This window comes from Centrocercus urophasianus, unplaced genomic scaffold, assembly GCF_019232065.1.
Source record: "Centrocercus urophasianus isolate 14NV4802_14NV808 unplaced genomic scaffold, USGS_Curo_1.0 seq_11, whole genome shotgun sequence".
Lineage (NCBI taxonomy): Eukaryota > Metazoa > Chordata > Aves > Galliformes > Phasianidae > Centrocercus > Centrocercus urophasianus.
The window spans coordinates 43,147,709-43,167,157 of record NW_024884253.1 but is presented as its reverse complement, the minus strand read 5'-3'; the positions used below and the strand labels follow the sequence as shown (position 1 = coordinate 43,167,157).

General features: G+C 41.2%; 1 protein-coding gene across 1 annotated transcript; it reads right to left on the bottom strand.

Annotated features, from left to right (window-relative positions):
* Positions 1-8,286: 8,286 nt before the first annotated feature.
* On the bottom strand, positions 8,287-19,449 carry AQP4 (aquaporin 4). Its single transcript, XM_042839653.1, has 5 exons — positions 19,382-19,449; positions 14,705-15,119; positions 13,622-13,786; positions 12,667-12,747; positions 8,287-10,163 (listed from the first exon to the last, which is right to left on the bottom strand). The coding sequence occupies exons 1-5, from the start codon at positions 19,447-19,449 to the stop codon at positions 9,885-9,887; spliced, it is 1,008 nt and encodes a 335-aa protein (XP_042695587.1). The 3' UTR covers positions 8,287-9,884.

The window sequence follows — 19,449 nt, the reverse complement described above, 5'->3', positions numbered from 1 at the left end:
CCAGCAATACCTCCTGGGATGAGAAGTGCCTGTTGCATCCCTGCTGAGAGAGACTGTGCAGTGTCTGCCTTCTGCAGGATGTGCAAGAGGTTTGCTAGTGCATTCCCCAAATGTTTGCTTATCTGCCGGTTTCCCATTCCCCACCCTGCCTCTCAGTCTTTCAGTCTTTCTCTGGATTGCTGTTAAGTGAGAGTTTCAAAGCTTGCAGTACTGATGTACTTAAAGATAATTTTTTTCTGGTCACAGCTTTAATGAACCTGGAATTTCTTAGTGTTATTGTATTTCAGCCTGTTTGCACTGCAGTAAGTGACCATATAAAAACAGATATGTGTGAAGAGATTCTCTCTTGAAGTTATTCAATGTAGATCTCTTGGTGCCTTTTGCAGCAGCATTTTTGCAAGAAGTCCTAGGCATTATTTTGCTAAAAAGGTTCTGACAGTATCAGAAGTGCATACATAAATTAAAAATGATCAATGAGCTGAAGGCCTGGAATTGTAAATCTAGAGCACAAGATGATTGCTAGTTATAAAATTAACAAAAAAACAATATTTGAAGGTCATGAACATAGTGGACACAGAGAAACTATGTAGCTCAACAGAAACAAAATAAATCAAGATGGAGAGCAGATGAGGCTACCCCACAGATCTACTCCCAACTTTGAGAGCAAGAACACCAAAGTACATTTGCAGGTAGGATGGAAAAGTGCCATCACATAAACAGTAAAAAACAATCAAGTTCTGACAGGGGGGCGTACCCTACTTACTGCTTATGACAATTATCCATGGAAGTATCCAGGCGTTCTTCACATTAGTGAAGAAATACCTTTACATCCAAACGGCACTTGGCATTACGATAGAGAATAACTTCTTCAAACTAGAAATTCCACATATATTCTTTGCCACTACATTTTTTTTATAAATTTAAACTCAGGAAGTGTATCAAATTCTAATGTCTGTTTGAAGCACACATTAAACACACTTCTATATGTCCAATACATACAGTTTATACTCACTTGTGTAAGTTCAATCTATTGGAAGATTTCCTGTATCATTGAGGAGTTCCAGAAACTTGAAGAGAAACTCCTGCAGCTTGCACCTGGCTTGATGTGATCCTCATTCCCTGGCTGCCTCTGAGCTGTTTCATGTTCCCTCAGCTCCCCAGGGCTGTTTGTTTTATCCCCTCTCTAGCCAACAGCCCTCTAGTTCGAGTGCCAGGCTTCTAGGATGGAGGTAATTTCTTTGTTATACTTGCATTATTTCTAGTACAGTGAAGCACTGACCCCCAGGTTATCATACTACAGCTAGCTCCTAATAATGGAAATCTGACCTGCTGGTACAAAATACTGTGCAATAAAAAGTGATGAATGTGTGTGTCAGGAGCAAAATTCAAAGCCTTCCCTAATAATTTGACAAGACTATTTCCTCACCTCTGATTGCTAGAAGTGCCACAGCTCCTGTGTAATGTTGTCAGCCTGGATGTTGTCAGGATGATGAAACTACTTTTGAATGCTATGGACCTAGTATTCTGTATCAGGAGTCCCCTGAAAATTATCAGGGAGCGCTGCTTGCAGGCATCACATATTTTTAGCACTCATACATGTTGGTTTTCTGTCCAGCTGATCAGAATTCCTCTTGCAGAAGAGTCTAAGAGTTATGGACATCACTTTCATGTTATCTCTTGGCTGCCTCCTGAGCCAAGCCCCTATGATCGTGTGCATGAACTTCAAAGGTATTGGTACAAACTCTGTCAGTTTGGTTTAAATAATTCTCATACACTGCTGAACCAAGGTTGCTTTCCAGTGAGGAAAACTCACTTGTTCTGTTTCAGGTTCTCCAAGAAATGGGCGATCTGGAGCAAAATATAGGGATAACCCAATCCCTAATTCAACCCAGTGTTCGTAAGAACGTTGCTACTGTTTTAGTCTTACTTACAGCACACATTCTCAACAATAGCCTTAACAAGGAGAAATGGTTAAACTGGTAGCTAGAAACCCATGCAGGTCAACACAGACTGTGTTGATGCTTGTAGAAGAGTCAGAAATTGAAAATACACATTGACAATTTCTTCTCAGGATCTCCTGGTCTTGGCCTGCACTGATGATAGAGGGAAGGACATGCAGACTTCTGAGAGTCTGTCACCTAGATTTAATAAGTTTTCTTCTTCCAAGGAGAAAGTCAGTCCACTGACTTCTTTATGGAGCGTTCTTCAACTGGTTCATCTTAGTTCTGGTGAGGAGGACTCTAGAACATATCAATTTGTCATTTGAATAATTTATTTTTGATTTAACTGGACGGGGTACTGACTCACCCTCACAGCACAGCTTTACAGTTTTTTTCCATACATCAATTTTACTGAGTAGGTGACATCCAGCATAAAGAAAAATGAGATCTCATTTCTTAACAGAGATTAAAGCAACTTATTGCTGCCTCTGGGACTGTGAGCTCATCTTTTAGTTGGCCTTACTAATTAGCAGCATAAACTCCTGCCTCCCTTATGAGATTGGCTTGCAAGTGGATTTTGACAGAAGCTCTGAGTGTCATGTAAGGAATGTTCTGAGGGACTACTCAGGCTGATAAAATGAATAACGAAATGAAAAATACTAAAATACAATGCAATTCCTAATGTGAAACAATCTGAGATAACAGCTTGCTGGGAAACGCCTTCTGAAGTTCCTGCTTTCATGATTCTTGTTTTACCATCTATTTTGAGTACAAATTTTATTCGTATGTGTTTTTTTCCAATAGATAAAGCATGAAAAGGAACAGAGATGTACAAGAGGGAAAAAGACCAAAATTCCCACACAAATACAAACAGATGAGTGATTTTTTTCTGACTGGGGAGAGAATAAAATCATTTCAATCTGATCTTCTCTTCAACACTCAGACACAATAGCAGTAGCTGCTATACATAAACTTTAGATGTTCTTCAGCTACACTCAATGAAAAGAATTATATTCTAACTTAGAAAGGTCAGTGGTGAACGGAGTTAGGGGATGTTAAATTTACACAGTGGTAAATTAACTGAAGGAGAACCACTCTAAGTATAGCATGATGAAGACACTGAGGGATCCAGATGAACTTTTTGAACTCTGTGGTATTTGCTGGGCTTTTTCAATCTTTCAGGTTGGAGGACACAAAGCTTTCTTCTCACATTTTAGTCTTCAGGCCACAGAATCTTCTGCATCTATGCCCTAGTGATATTTGCCTCCAATAAATCTGAACTGTGCTGGGCATCTGTAGAAGACAAAAAACAAAAAAGCCTGCGTCTGAAACATTTGTGTTTGTGTGCATCCTTGCCTGTACAGCTGGTCTGACTCAGCTCTGAAGATGCCATGCAGCTGTTCCTCTGGAGCTATACCTGTGGGCAAGCAGCAGCAGAGTCCAACATCTATGTACATCTTCCTGATCTCCAGAGTTCATTTTGTCCCTACCCTGTCATGTTTAATCATCAAGCATTAAGCTTTTTTCTTACTGGATATTCATGTGCATATGTTCAGAGCTTACAAGGCCAATCTACTATTGTTCCAGTTTTCCTATTGATGTTTTTCTTTCTAATCAGAGCCCAGGGACTTGCTACAAGCTCCAGTCTTTCAAAACTGATTACTTCTTTGCTGGGTCCCTATTTACGTTACTGCAGTTCTCTAAGGCTGGGTTCAACTGGTGCAAAATGACTTTGCCTTTTCTGAGAAGGCAGGATTTGTCCTGAGTACTGTGGAGCTCTGGCAAGTCAAGGCAAATGAGAAATGCCCCTTAGGACATCTCTGCTGTTGTTTGGCCATAAGGGCAAAGTGGCAAGGAGTGGTAGCGTCCTCTTGAAGCTCAGGGAAGTATGCTTGGGAAACTAAAATGTCTCACTACATCTCCAATGAGCCCATCTTTCTGGGAAGGCAGGGAACCAAACCAAACCAAGCCAAGCTAAACCAAACCATTATCAAAGGAAATTTTGAAGAAAAACAAATGCATCTCCAATGCTGCTGGATCTGCAGTTCCAAAGTAAAGCAATAATCTGCACAGAAGAAATGAAGCTAACCTAAGGTTCAGTTGGATAATGACAAAATATTTCTAATGCTAGAAGGTTCCAAAATGTGTAAGGGAAGCAACATTTGCATAGCTCGTGTGTGGAAAGAAAAAAACTCATGGCAAATAATCCTTGTGAGGAAGAGCAGCAGAGCCCAGTTGAGTTTCATGTCAGTAGGGGATGGTCCTAACAGCATTCCAGACTGAAATCCAAATGGCTCAGACATAAGTGGAAATAAACGAGATGCTGGAATCCCAGTGGGTCATGCAGCAATCTCAAGTGGCAGCCGATCTTCCAATTTCCCTAGGGTTTACCTACCAATCTTGTCCCTTCCCAGGAATAAATCCTGTTGCTCATTTTTGTGCAGCTCACTTTCAGATACACATGCACACAGAGTATAATAATATGGACATTTATACAAACCATGACTTTTGTTTTAGGAAGATTCCTATCAAAAGGGAAGAAGAGATGAAACATCAGAGGAAGACCATTGCTGCGGTGAGTGGCTGGGAATTCTTGGGCAGGCATGACAAACAGTATAAGTTCCCTTTGCCTTTCAAAAGAACCTTGAGATAGCTCTGTTAGATAGATTATTCCACAGTCTTTGTAGTTGTAAGGGTTGCTTTTCTAGTGAGGTAAGAGAAGTCAAAAGAAATTAACAGCCAAGATAAGAACCATCGGTCTGATATAAATAAAGTTATAAAGCTTACAATATATCACAATCTGCAACAGATAAAGGAGTCTAAACCCAAAGGAGGGTTCAAGAGGAAGCTGATATTGGGAGTATCTACACCCTCAGTTCTCTTTTTAAGAAGACAGTTGAGCCACAGTTTGCAATTGTAGCAGCTGAAGCGGGTGTCACTGTTGGAGCTTAGGATGAGGACATCACCCGCCTGCTGCACTGCAATTCCTCCTGTTCTGTGTCTCCAATGTGTTTCCACAAGCCTACGTGCATGTCCTTGTATGACCATGTCCTTATCACATAAGTAACATCACAGTGCCAGTAAGAACTAACTATAGAACTCTCCCTTGCCACACTGCTGCTTTCCTGTACCTCCCAGAACCTTCCTGTATCCTAACCCCAGATACAGCTACATCCCTACTTGTCTGATTGTCATGCATGTTTTAGGAGCTAAGCTTTGCATTCCAAGTAAAGAGCCAGGCATCAAAAAATATTATTGCTACTGGAGCCAATTTTGTTGCTGAAATTTTCCATGGGAGCTGGGTCTCACAACGCAGCATCATCAAAAGGATTCTGAAATGCCTACATCCATTCTATCACTTCTATAAAATTTTAGCTCCTCACTATTCTATATGCGTTTTCAACCCATCCAGCAAAATCAGGGTTGAGTGCAGTGGTATAACTTTTTTCTATTTGGTTTTGTTTTCTTCCATGAAGATATTACATCTTTTGTAATCTCTTTCCTGATATACAACTTCTGCAGTACATCTAAGTAAGCGCACACTTCCAAACTCCTCAGATCTGCTATTTTCTGGATTGTTTATTTTCTATATATTTTGGTCATTAGCTTTGGGACTGTTGAATGTTTTCAGTGAACAAATGATGCCTTTTCTTTTTTTGGAACAGACAATTTATTTGCAATAGAAGTGTGAGATACAGTGGAATACAAGTGGGAACCAGAAAATCATGTATTATTTCATAGTGTATTCTTCAGTAGATTATTCCAAACATAACACATGGAAAGTTTAAGTCCTATAACATTAGTTCTGATATGACGGTGACTAAACATTTTCACATTAAGCAACGTTGTGGAAAAATCATCAAACATAGTTTGCTCTACCTCGCTTGTCCTAAATTACAAAGACTACATCAGCATGATTTAAATTGTATAACTAACCACGTAACAAATAATTCAGTCTGTATTTGCATCATGTCTATTTGTAAGTCCTTGAGAAACTCAAATACGCACAGGTTGATTTGAGAGTCAGAATGTGTGGCATCCACATCTCTCACCTTGGACAGAAAGGTTCATAACATAAATTCTCACATATTTTCTTTAGGTTATAAATAGTGGATGGTATATTACATCCTGCATGTGTTACACAGACTTAAACTAAAATGTTGCAAATTTCAGATGCAACTGCTTTTAGCTAGCATTAGAAAGGTGAAAGCCCTGTCTGAAGGCTATTTGTCTTTTTAGGCATCTACCATGCCCAATAATTAATAATTAAAACACATTTTGAAAAACTCATGTGCAAATACATGTGACAAGCCTACATGCTGCATATGAGATGAGCCTTGCTTCTGCTTCCACTGAACGAAAAAACTCCCATATACTTCAACATGAGAAGGGTTTTTTCTTTCTTTCTTTTTCTTTTTTAGTGAAGATTTGGCTGACAAACTCCTCAGGATTTAGGCAACCTGAAAGGTATTTGTGTGCTTCAGTGTAACCACCTTCAGCTTTCATCCTTTCTTTTCTGAAGTCTGGGGATTAAATATTCTGAATATGCTCGTTAATGTGCAAATGCAGTGTTGGAAACACCTGTGCCATCATGGAGGGGTATGAGACTCATTCACAATTTTTTCCAGAATAATGGTGAAACACCTGTCAAGCTTACTGTGATTTATATCCACCAACATTAACCAATACATATGCTAAGTGTTTATAACCCATATGAAGGTGATGCCAGCCTATTATTTAACAAAGTGTTAAATAATTGTTTTTATAATGATGCCACTGCAAAGCAACTTAGAGAAGCACATACCCTTGAAGTTTAAAGCCCAGTCCTAAGGGGTGCTGAGGTGTGATGTTACTTGAATATACCTTGAACACCACAGATGGTGATCTCCCGTTGTGGGGTATGATGGGCTTTGGTGGTAGTTACACCTAAGGATTTACTTTAGGGTGAGTCATAAACCTCAAGTTGAATGCAAAATCTCCTTCCATAATTTACTATCTTGCTTAAAAGTGCTTACTTGGGAAAAGCTACGATGAAGTGCATGAGAAGAGCCATTAGCTCCCCAAAAAGCTCAGCATCATTTTCTTTGCAGCTAATGACAAACTTCTCCACAAGTTTGATTCCATGGAAGCAGGAGCAAACCTAACAGTTCTCACTTTCCTAAATTGGCCAATGCATGACAGCATCCTTTATCAGCTAATGGTCTCTTTACTTTAGCTTCTCTTCTTTCTCTCTATCTTTTCAGGATCCTCAGCATCTTATCTCCAATACTCTTGTTGAGTAAGGAGTTCTTGTGAGTAGGTTTGGTTCTGAGTGTTTGCCACAATTCATTAGTAAACTGTGTTTCAAGGAAAAAAATTTCCTAATTGAGTTGGCCAGTACCATGCTCATGCTATGCTCACCTCTGCAACAGAATCAGATGATGTGAAGAAAACAAATATTACGCAATTTGTGTAAAGGACCCTTAAGCATAAAGCAAATCACAGCTTCTTATTGAAATAATACAGCACCATGCAAAATCTGCATATTGTGAGTTTCTAAGGAGTACTTTTAAATACAAGAATGCAAAAATTTTAACAATCTGCTAGTGCTATGAATATAACGCTCTTCATTTTACCTGCTTAAGCCATGAAAAAGGTTTAATCAAAATGTCCCTTTAATAAACACAGTGTTTGAAGAAAAAAAAAAGCCAGGACAAATGTCTAGAGAAAAAAAACAAACGAAAAACACACAGAACAGACAAACAAACAAAAAAAAAGCCCACTATTTTTACTCTTTGTGATTGAATCTATATAGGATGATACTTACCCATTTGAAAAAGGCAGACAGGAATCCAAACGCTACATCTATGTTGCCCATCCCCTGGAGACTCAGTTCCTGCTGTGGCTTAACTCTTATCTGTGATCCTCGGCTCTTGCTTGGCTCTTATCTCTGATTTGATACAGCAGGTCAAATACCAGCAGGTCCCTAGCCATGTTCCTGCCCTTGAACCATGATGCTGTCCTAAGGATGTAAGCTAGGGATAACCATCAGCTGTTTTACCATATTCTGCAAGTACATGGCAGAAGTACGTCTGGCCAGGAGCAGGGCTGTCACTGGGTCACCCCAGGAAGCCCATGTGTGCCATGTGCTGTGCCTGCACAGCAGAGGCAGGAGCAGAGCCCAAATGCAAATGGTGGAAGAATCACAACTCTAGTGCTCGATGCAGTTAGCTTGTGCCACTCTCTAGCAGGGTTTTTAAGGCAAGAAAAGTATGATAATAGGAGAATGAGTACAGCAGGACATGCTGGAGCTATACAGTGCTGTGAGTTGGAATAGCAGAACTGTCCTTGGATCACAGTGCACAGATTTCAGTTTAGCAGTGGTTTATTATCTCACTAGAAGCATCTAATTCCCTGCAATAAAGATTGCATGTAGAGCACAACAAAGAGGATACAAGTCTATTACAGCCCACAGCCAGGACAAATGCTTTTTTTCCCTCTTATTCTTAAGTAGGCAGGAATAGCTTTTCAATTTCAAAATAAAAACGACACAATTACAGTAATAATATAATGCTCCTGACTGGCAGCTGCATGTTGTAAAACCCAAAGCCACTGATCAGAAGCAAAAGCAGTAAGTAACAGCTTTATAGAAATGTTCTGGTGAGATGATTATGTCTATTACAATACTTCTATGGGGGAAAGCCTGATTACTGATTTCATGTCCCCTTCCCTCAAAAACCCTTCAAGTGTTTGCATCTTTTCCTAACAACAAATAAAGCGGCCTTTATTGGAGATATAATTAAGACTAGATGAGCTGTGGAACAAGAGAGGATCCTGTTCAACTAGTTAGGCATTAGTTACAACAGAAAGGCAGAAGCAGTCATGTTTTTATCCTCTGTTATGAAAAATACTTCTCAATCAGTGTTTCAATACAGTTAAAATTTAAAAACTCTCTATATTACTAATAAATTAAAAACCCCAAATCTCTGACCATCCTGTAAGAAAGTAGGTAAGTAATTTAAACTTTCAGTTTACATAAATTTGCACAGAAATCTGTATTTCAACAAGTGCACTGAAAACAGACATGCCTTTCTTTCTTCTTATAGGTCTTACATGAGTTATTATGTAACAGGAAAGCCTTCATATTCTTTGCATGACCTTGAGAGTCTGCTAACAAGAAATGGTCAATAGTTCAAACCCCATGAGCATGAAGTACAGTTAAACACTTTGTAGTCTTATTACGGTAGACTTCAACATTCAATTTCAGCATATTTACTCCTGGGAAGAGGTGAAGGTAATACATTTATACAGAAAATCATATGAGTTAAATTTGATGGGTTCATCGAATTTTTTCTTCAGCCTATTAAAAAATAATTTATTTCAGAGGTAGTTTGCAAGGTAGTAGTGACATACGTGAGTGGAAACAGTACTCCTTTGCTTGACTTTGGATAAAACTCTTAAATACGGTTGGTGCTGTCCCTGAACCTCACAGAGAACTCTTAATGGATAAGATGTTCTAATCAAAGCTGACAACAGTCAATTAAGTGTCAGAAGAACAATCTGATAAGTAGGTCTTCATGTCTATAGGCATTTCCTGATACGTCTTATCTGTCAATCGGAATGTTAAACATCTCTATCTTCATCTTATTATTGACTGATTTATTAAAGAAGAATGCTTTCATCTCTTTTTGACTTTGGGGTTGTTCCAGAAAGAAAGGAAGGAAAATAGTAGGAACAACTCCTAATTTGAAATAATTCATGGGGAATCATAATTATAATGAAGTTCTAATATTCCAGCTGAGCAGATGTATGGTTTGCTGATGCTACTACCACACAGCTGCCTTCACCATACCTTTTAAGAAATGGTAGATGCTCAGTTTAGAGGAGATCTGTTTCTTTAATAGGTGGAAGGATATCTGTGGACTCGTTGGCAGGCTGCTCTCTGCTTTCAGTGCTCCTTGCTAGTCATACAGAAGACAGCACCTCACTTGATGGATCTCTTCCCTTCTTGTCCTCACTCCTGTCAATATCAATCACATGGACAACGCCAGGCTTCAAGATCAGGTCGTCGGTCTCTACATGGCTCCTGGTGTCATCCACTTCTATGTATTTCCCTTTGGACGGCTGGGCAGCTTTACTGAAGACATCTTTAAAACGGCGCTTGAGCTCCACATCTGGGCAATAGACATACTCGTATAGAGCACCAGCAAGGACTGCTCCTATTATTGGTCCCACCCAGTAAACCTACAAAGAGAGGTGGAAAAAAACATTAGCATTAGATTCCAGAGCAAATAAAGAAGCCACAATCTCAGAGAAAAGCATGTCACTGCAGACTTCATTCAGAAAACTTTCTGAAAATGAAAAATGTCCTGGCCCAATCATTTAAACCAACTTTGTTTTCCAGAAATGCTTGGTCACACAGTTCATTGGATTTCATGAACTGGGATAAAATCTGACATTGTATCAGTTTACAAGGCAGAGAAGTCTAACTACCCAAGGTTTCACAGAAGGTGATGTAGAGTTCAGTGGTGAAGTGAATTCTCTAAACTGAGGCATGAAACTGGTCAAAAGGCAGTCTCTTAGGCAGTTAATGGCATTCGTTCCATGCATTTTTTCTTACCTCTGTGCTTTCTCTCAGTCGCCCATCTCTCACATGCCTTTTGTCCACTTCAGAAATACTCTCTATTCACCTTGAATGTAATCACCTAAACCACCTCACATCGTGTGGGTGCAGATCTTCCCTAAAAATTCCTCTCATGCCAGCACCTAGAGAATCACCAGAGCATGTACCATATGAAGCAGAGGAGAAGAGGGAACTATGGTGATGTATCAGTGAGGTAGGGATGCTGTTTCCTTGATGTCTGAGAAAGATCTCATTCTACATATCTGGTTAGCAACCTCCTGGAGTGGACAGGTTGAATAGCTTGTTGGGTTCTGCAACTTATTAACTATACTCAACAAAACTGAAGTTCAAGTTCTTCATCATCTTTAGTTGGATTAATCATAGATGTAACATTTCTTGAGAAAAAAAGGCCATAGATCTTTGTGGGGTTGGGTATGACTTGTGAAATACTACTCTGTAGTTATGTACAACACACAGTTGCTCTGGCACAGTCTTTTTCTAGATTACCAAGAGTAAGGTGGTTGAGAAGCAGCCCCATATCCTCAAAGGAAAATGGGTTTGTCAACTTCAAACCTCTTTCCAAGAAGCCTTCTCTAAATTTTCATTGTTTATTTGCCAGCTGTAGATAACATATTTGTTCTGTTTGCAAGATGCCACACAAAATAAATACCAGTGTAGAAAACTGATCTTTCTGCATTTTTACTCCAAAATGATTATAAGATTGTAAGGAAGCAATGCCTATCCTACTGTATACGTACAAGCAGTTCTACTTCAATATTTCAGACTCACATTTCCAAAGAGGCCAAATTTGACTCTTGATCCAGAAGACTTCAACAGGCAGGCAGCTATCTTATTATCTGATCTGATAAACAAATACGACTGACACGCGCAACTTTGGAGCGTACCTATCTATTTTAGTATGACATGCAGCAGTTCTGTAATATTAGTAGGTGCAAAGGCCTCTCATGCTAATGTTACTGTTTTGAAGGAGGAAAAAAAGGCCTGATTCCCAAATGACCAGCAGAGAAAGCTAAGCTTCTCCTAAAACTTTCTACATAGTAAATTTGTTTACTGTTTACAGCTTTAGTCGCAAATTACAGGCTCCCTCAGAGTATGGATAATTAATCTTGTGAAAAACTACAGCAGATTTTTCATAGGAACAAGCCAATCACTGATAACAGGGTAAATCTGCCTCAATAGGATAACTCTTGGGAACAAAATTACACATGGTATCGTGTTTGCAGAATTGGAGCCTCAGGGACTGAAAACAATGCTATTTCTGTTATTAGCTTCAGTGGGAGCAATGTGGGCTCCATACTTTAAAAATCAAGAAAATCCTTATATGTTCTGCAATACTCAGCTCCCACAGTTAGTACTAAAAGCATCCCTGGAAGTGCTTTCCCTGTGTTTAATTAGGTGAGGCTGAGCTGTGATCCATCTCTCCCTATAAAATGTTCATAAGTTTAGTAGTGGGATGCTGCAGAAAGTGCAACACTCACAGTGTGTTTATTAAATTGATTCCTGCACAAACACTCCTGGTTAAGCCAATCTGCTTTCTAATCAAAGCAGATAACATCTGGTCCAGCTCATAAAGACCAAGTTGCAACCCCTTCATCTTTCGCTGTGGGCATTTGCTATGGCAGGTTCTCCCTCTGGAACACAGAGGAGTCCCTGCTCTCATATTGTGTCTGCTCCAATTTGCCATAGAACCAGGTGAAATGTGAAGCCAACAGAATTACTTTCATAACTTGTCACCAGCTTGACCTGAGGGTTTACAATCTGCCTTGGAGGACTTTTTCTGTCTTACAGTTCAATCCTTCCCATCCTACTGGACTGTTTTGTTGTTGTTGTTTGTTTGTTTGTTTTGCTTTTTTGGTACAATGTTCTTCTACCCCAATTACTCCCTCCACAAAATGGCCCCCAAGTAGCTAGATGCTATCCTAGCATGCTGCCTACCGCACTGCAGTCCTAGATGTGAACCAGGATTGTACTACAGTGAGTGGCAGGTCAGCACCTGTCTTCCCAGTGATGGTCTTGATGGGATGTGTAAAAAATTGAGTGCTTTATGAAAAAACGTGATGGACATTTGCTGCTAGGAGGAAGGAAGCATGAAAACAGAGTTACCCATTGGTTTTCCCATTTTCCCATGATGACAGCAGGTCCAAATGAGCGAGCAGGGTTCATACTGGCACCAGTGTAATTGATCTAAAATAGGACAAAATGTTGCATGTTATTAGAACCTCATGGTTAGTGATTCAGTGTCTTTCAGTCCTTTTATTATGGGAAAATCTGGTAATGCATAGTGTCTAATCCTAACAATGGGTATTATTACTTTCCAGAGTCTAATTACAAAATTAACAAAGCTATCACATGAACAGGCAGAAAATCTCAGATTTAGCACCCTACACAAGTGTGTTCAAACTGTTTTTGACATGGATCCATACAAAATATGAATAACATGTTTTGGGCCCCTCACTGCAAGAAAGACACTGAGGTTCTGGAATGTGTTTGGAGAAAGGCAACAAAGCTGTGAGGAGTCTGGAGCACAGATCTTATGGGGAGCAGCAGAGGGAACTGGAATTGTTCAGTCTGGAGAAGAGGAGGCTCAGGGGAGACCTTGTTACTTTCTACAACAGCCTGAAAGGAAGTTGTAGTACAGTTGCAGTTGAGCTCTTCTCCTAGGTAACAGTGATAGGACAATAGAGAATGGCCTCAAGGTGCCTCAGGGGAAGTTCAAGTTGGATATTAGGAAACATTTCTTCTCCAAAAGAGTGGTGATGCATTGGAATGGGCTGCCCAGGGAGGTGGTGGAGTCACTGTTTATGGAGGTGTACAAGAAGCTTTTAGACACTGTACTAAGGAACATGGTTTAGTGAGAAATACTGGTGGTTGGTGGCCAGTTGGATTGGATGATCTTGGAGGTATTTTTCAATCTTGGTGATTCTAGGCTTTTATGATTCTATGATACAGCAGCTATACAGTTATAGCAGCTATAAAGTCTGCAGAAGTTTCCGTTTGCTTCTGAAGTAAACATAAAGGGATAAAAGCTCTATTTTTCAAAAAGAAGGCATTAACTTACAGCAAATAAATGTCCAATCGCAACAGAAAATCCAATTGCTAAAGCTACTGAACCAGTGACATCACTTCGTTTTGAATCACAGCTGGCAAAAATAGTAAAAACCAGCTGGAATGTAATTATCAGCTCCACCAGGAGTCCATGGCCAGCGGAAAGATCCCCATGTACCTGGAGGAAGGGAACATAGGAGATGAAGCAAAGGTGATTTTGTAAATCAGAAAGACACCACCTATATTAATTACACTTCAGTGAATGGTATTTCAAAGTGATACGTAGTGAAAGACAACAATGAACTCTTAGAGGCACACATTCCCAACTCTCTCCTCCCCTTCCCTTTCTTTTTTTTTTAATTTGAAAGCCATGGAAAATTACTGCTGGACTGACAACAGACGGCTTGCCAGTAACACCCAATGGGAACTTCAAAGTTAGACTGCAGAAGTATCCTTTATTTTTACACAGGGATTTGCAAAGGCTGCACTTCCCCTTCACTGTTTTTTTTTTCTTTTTTTTTTTTTTTTTCCTTGGGAGTGCTGTAATTTACTATTCAATTATAAATTCATTAATTAGCCCTGACTTAATTAATTTAAATTTCAATTAAAATTTAAGCAGTGCACAGCTCAAGTGCATTTTTAATAAGTCCTGCAACAGGGCTAACTGATGGCATTTCTTATTAGTTTAGAACAAAGCTGAAATCTCAGTCACAATCTATTTCAAAAGTATGTCATTTTAAATTGATGTTTTTTCAATCCTCATCATAACGGCAGAGAATTAATTTCCCCTCCCCAGTCCATAAGAAAATGGCATTTCATGCATATATTATTTAAATTCTGCATGTAAATTAACATTACCTGCTGTCATCAGATTTAGGGAAGTTCTAGAAAAGTGTACTTCTATAAAAAGAATAGCTTAGATATAGTGTTGCATAAAGCCATCCTGGGGAGAGCTTTAAACCCTTTCTGGATGTTGTAAATAAACCAGCAAGCTCCTAAAATCTCTACTCGAGCTCTCTTTATTCTGTGTGATGCTGCTTCTATGTTCTTAGGCTCTGAGTTACTCTACAGCACGCGCTGGAGCAGAAGTGATTACCGCAGTGACTCCCAGGCCTCCCACCACACTCGGTGGTGTAATGAGGTAGAGGATGCCAGCTCCCACGATGGCTCCCAGGCACTGGGCAAGAATGTAGAAGACCGACTTGGCGAGGCTGATCTTTCTCGTGCAGACCATGGCCACGGTCACCGCAGGGTTGATGTGGCCACCACTGATGTGTCCAAAGCACTGCACCATGGTTGCAATGCTGAGTCCAAAACAGAGAGAGATAAGGACCATGTCTACGGGCAGTGGCTTCTCTGATCCACCCCAGTTGATTGTAGAGCCGAGGCTGAGGAGGACAAAAATCAACATGGCCAAAAATTCTGCTGAAACAGCTTTCCAGAAGGGCTGAGTCCAGACTCCTTTGAATGCTACCATGATGCTCTCACACTTGCACAGTCGTCCACACTTACTGAAAAGGAAAACAAATCTTCATCAGAAATCACCAAATAAGCCTAATTCTCTCCTGTAAGAGGGTTGATATTTGGAAAGCTTGGAGGGGAGGCTCAAAGCAGAGTACCCTTAGAAGGGAGCAACACTGAACACATGCGCTGTCCTTAAAACATTGCTGGAGTTCAACAGTATCCAGGATGTGGAGCAATCAGTCATCCCCTGTGATAAGACTGTTCCTGTACCTTTGGTTCATGCAAAACAGACCCTTTATTTTTTCTTATGTAAGCATGAAAATAAATGCATTCTTCTACCCTAGGTGACCTCTGCCTAACTAGGAGCCCTACCACTTTCAATGGCCTGTTAACCATCATGCCCATTAAATTGGTGGATATCCTCTTTCACTGATCAAATGTGAACTTTTCACAAGGTAGGTGCAATAGTTCAGTAAAAAGCAATATTACAGAACCACAGAATGTCTTGGGTTGGAAGAGACCTTGAAACCCACCCAGTCCCACCCTGTGCCATGGGCAGGGCTGCCACCCAGCAGCTCAGCTGCCCAGGGCCCCATCCAAGCTTGAGTGCCTCCAGGGATGGGGCACCACAGCTTCTCTGGGCTGCTGTGCCAGCGTCTCACTACCCTCTAAGTAATGATTTTTTCCTGATATCTAACCTAAATTGTCTAAATTTAGTTTAAAGCAGTTACCCTGTTTCCTATTACTATCAGGAAAAAAAAGTTGGTTCCCCTCCTGCTTGTAAGCTCCCTTCACATACTGAAAACTGCAAGGAGGTCTCCCCAAAGCCTTCTCTTCTCCAAGCTAATCAAGCCCAAGTCATAGTCAAACAAGCATAAGCCCATACTGTAGCCAAAACCTAATTCATTTTTACAATAGAATAGTGATGGAAGGTTGCCTCGGGATCTATAAGAGGAAGTTTATTTTTCTGAACACTCACACAAACAAATATTTCAATTTGTATTTATACAAAGTGCAGTTTCTCCTTTCTGGATAAGATTGAATCCAGCCAGGAGAATGGATGCAGTCCTAAATTCTGACTTCTACATCAACCATGCAGTCAATAAAATCTTTTCTGTTAGGCTAAGTGTGCAGAACAAGTAGTAGAACAGAACAACATTTTCTGCACATTTGGTGTGTACAAGTGTGTGTGGCAAAGAAAGAAGTGTCTTGGATTTTCCACTGTCTGGAAATGCTATTTATTAGTCTGCACACCCTTCGTGATGAGTTACAATCTTGCTAGATGCTCAAATACCTATGAAAGTGGGTCACCAAAGAAAAGTTATTTGTGGTATTAATAAATTAGGAGAATGAGCCAAAAGGGAAGCATTTTAATTAGTTTCTAAGGAATGCTAACAAGATTCTTCTTTAAAAACAAAAGCAAATAAAACCTCAAGCCCCTCCAAAAACAAACAAACAAACCAACAAAACAAAACAACAACAACAAAACCAGAACAGAAAACAAAAGAAAGAATACAGCTGCTTTGGGAACAGAATTTCAAATGGAAGATGGATGAATTTATGTTCAGTTATCTAAGGTAACCAAGCCACAATGCATATTTAATACCACTTACATCAGAAAGAAGCATAAAATGCATGTCTAGTCATTTCAAGTTACAGCAAGAGGAATGGACCATGAATTTCTTAATAGTTGGGGAGAGTTAGAGAATAGCAATTTAACTCTGTGACTCTAGCAAATAATTTGTTTCTCTGTCTCATTTCTTACACCAATTCTTTGTGTATTTTGGATAGGCCATTTGCACTCTATCTCAGTTCTTTGGACTCTCAGATGAAAACAAGAATTACATTACATCCTGCAAGTGGTTGTTGTAAAACAGTTGTGAAGTGATCTGGCAGACTCAACTTTGAGCAGGGCTTGTTTCACTCAAAGAGAATAAAAACCAGTATTTCAAAAGTGAGAAGAGTCAATCCCCAAATCTGATTTTGTGTTAAGACAAACTGAAATAGTTTTTGTAAGATCTTATATTAACAGGCAATTAATGACCAGCTATCAAGATCCAACTGTTTGTTCAAAATGGCTCCAAATTCACCTCCTCTTGTGGTAATGAAACCACAGCTGTCCTTACCCTCCTTGCTAGATCCTCACCAACAATTCAGTTCAGTGATGTGAGTAGGTCACAGGAGCAATATCTGTACTGAGAAGAGCTCAGTGTCCCAGAACATGTCCCAGGTGAACAGATCGTGTAGGGATCAGTCATAATCTGAACCCGTGAAAATAAACCTGGTGCTCACTGGATGAGCATTACTGGAAGCAGCACTCATCTCTTCACACCTATCTTCATTGGGATGCAACATTGGTTTTCCCAAGCTCTAGCTTACACCTACTTTGGCGAGGTACAAAATAAAGCCCAGACTTGATGTTTGGACTACATGATCTTAGCAGTCTTTTCCAACTTAAATGATTCTATGATCCTGTAACTTCCACAAATTTTACTACTGCTGAGGACACAAGGAGGGCACCAGATGTATTTGGAACATGGGAAGATGGGATATGGGGACTCATGACTTTGTCCCAGTGTGCCTGATCATCACTTTCTGTACACAGAGAACTGCAGATGTGCCCAGCCAGGCATCCATCATGGAGATCAGACCTCATTCTGCTGCACCAACTGAGATCAGATGCCATCCATTTAGCCAATGTCATTTACAGCCCTCAAAATGCAAAAATGCTACATGGATTTTTGTATGTAACTCAAGCACAAAAGTTTGTTCATCAACATGAATGAAGTTTATACTTATCCTAAATAGCATACTGCATGGAAAAAAAAGCAACAAAACATCCCAAATGGTAGAACTCTACTGCCAGTCATACGTTGATAGTTAATGACCTAAACACCTATTTTAATGCTGTTTTTTTTTTTTTTTTTTTTTTTTCTGAAGCAGTCTGCTTCTCTATGATATTAACACCCAATGAAACATCCAGTTGTCACAGCAGAAGTTTTATTTCGAGCTGCACAACTTTATTCCCCACAGCAAAAATGAAAGAAAATTTAGCTCCCTCCCAACCACTCACATAGAAAAGATTAATATGAGCTTAATATCATTTTTTTTTTTTTTTCTTCCCTTGGAGTCCAGGTTCTCACTTAAATCCAAAGGCTCTCAGCATCTTAGAAATCAATATTGTCTCCACTGCCCACTGTCCCATCATGCACACAATTAACTCCAAGGCCTGAGATGAGAAAGAGAAATGACTGCCAGGTCTGAAGCTGATAAGAGACTTCTAAGATTTGCCATCAAAGTTGCAAAGCAATTTTTGGAGTAGCTGCTGCTCGCGGTTGCCTTCCACAAACAAAAAATATAACAGAAAAACAGAGCAGCGCTTTCAGGTTACAGTCACACATTCATTTCCAATGGCCACACTTGGAGCTCTCTGGTCTAGAATCACACAGCACACGGACTTTGATGGGACACGGGGTGGGTGCCGCAGCTCAAGTTGCCGTCACGGTCTAAAGAGTCTGGGGTATGGGGCAGCCTTATTCTGGGCTCACGCACTGTCCAGGGCTGCAGAGACTGTTACGGCTCTGAAGCCGCAACAATATAAACAATAACAAAGGCTTCCTAACAAATCCCAAAGGCACTTTTAGCATTCGCTCCTCCCGGCTGATGCCACTGAGGGCAGAGGCACAGCCCGGCACGGCACGGCAGCCGTGCGAGCGCAGCAGCTATACGCACCGGCACCCCAGACGGACGCTGGGCACCCTTTGGCACACCGTCTCATTTTCCGTTATGATGTGAGCGAGCGGCTGACAAGGGTACCCGCGGCAGGTGGGAGGAGGGGGTAGGGAAGCCCAGAGCCGCCGCTTTCTGCGGGACCGGAGCTCCGCACACGCACCTCTCTCCACTCTAAGACCGCAAGCGGAGAATCAAACTTTTCGGGCGCGGAACGGAGACGCTCTGCAGCCCTCCGTCCCCACTTAGCGCACCCACGGGTGACAGAAATATATCGCCTTCGTGTTGCCGAGTGAGCCCTGCAAGCCACCGCACCCCGAACCCCCCGCTCCCCGGGGGTCACCTTCTCCCCCGAGCTGGGCCACCCCTCACTCTTTCTCTCCCTCCCTACGCGGAGCGCACTCACCCGCGGCGCGGGGCGGCCGCCCGGTCGCTCATGCCTGTCCGGCAGCGCGGAGCCGCGGCAGCGCGGGCGCGGAGCAGCGGAGCTCCCCGGGTGGGCGCGGGGTGGGCGCGGGGCGCGGGGGGGAGTGGGGGGCGCGGCTCCCGAGCGAGCGGCTGCCGAGCGGCGGGCCCCTACCTGCTGCTGCGGGAGGGCGGAGGGCGCTTGAGACGCTGCCGCCGGAGCCGCGGGTCATTTGCGATCAT

Coding starts and splice junctions, on each gene's coding strand:
- AQP4 (XM_042839653.1), bottom strand. CDS start 19,449: ATGATCGCAAATGACCCGCGGCTCCGGCGGCAGCGTCTCAAGCGCCCT. Junction 15,120..19,381: donor CCGCCCTCCCGCAGCAGCAG/GTAGGGGCCCGC, acceptor TTTCCTTTTCAG/TAAGTGTGGACGACTGTGCA. Junction 13,787..14,704: donor GAGGCCTGGGAGTCACTGCG/GTAATCACTTCT, acceptor CCCTTCCTCCAG/GTACATGGGGATCTTTCCGC.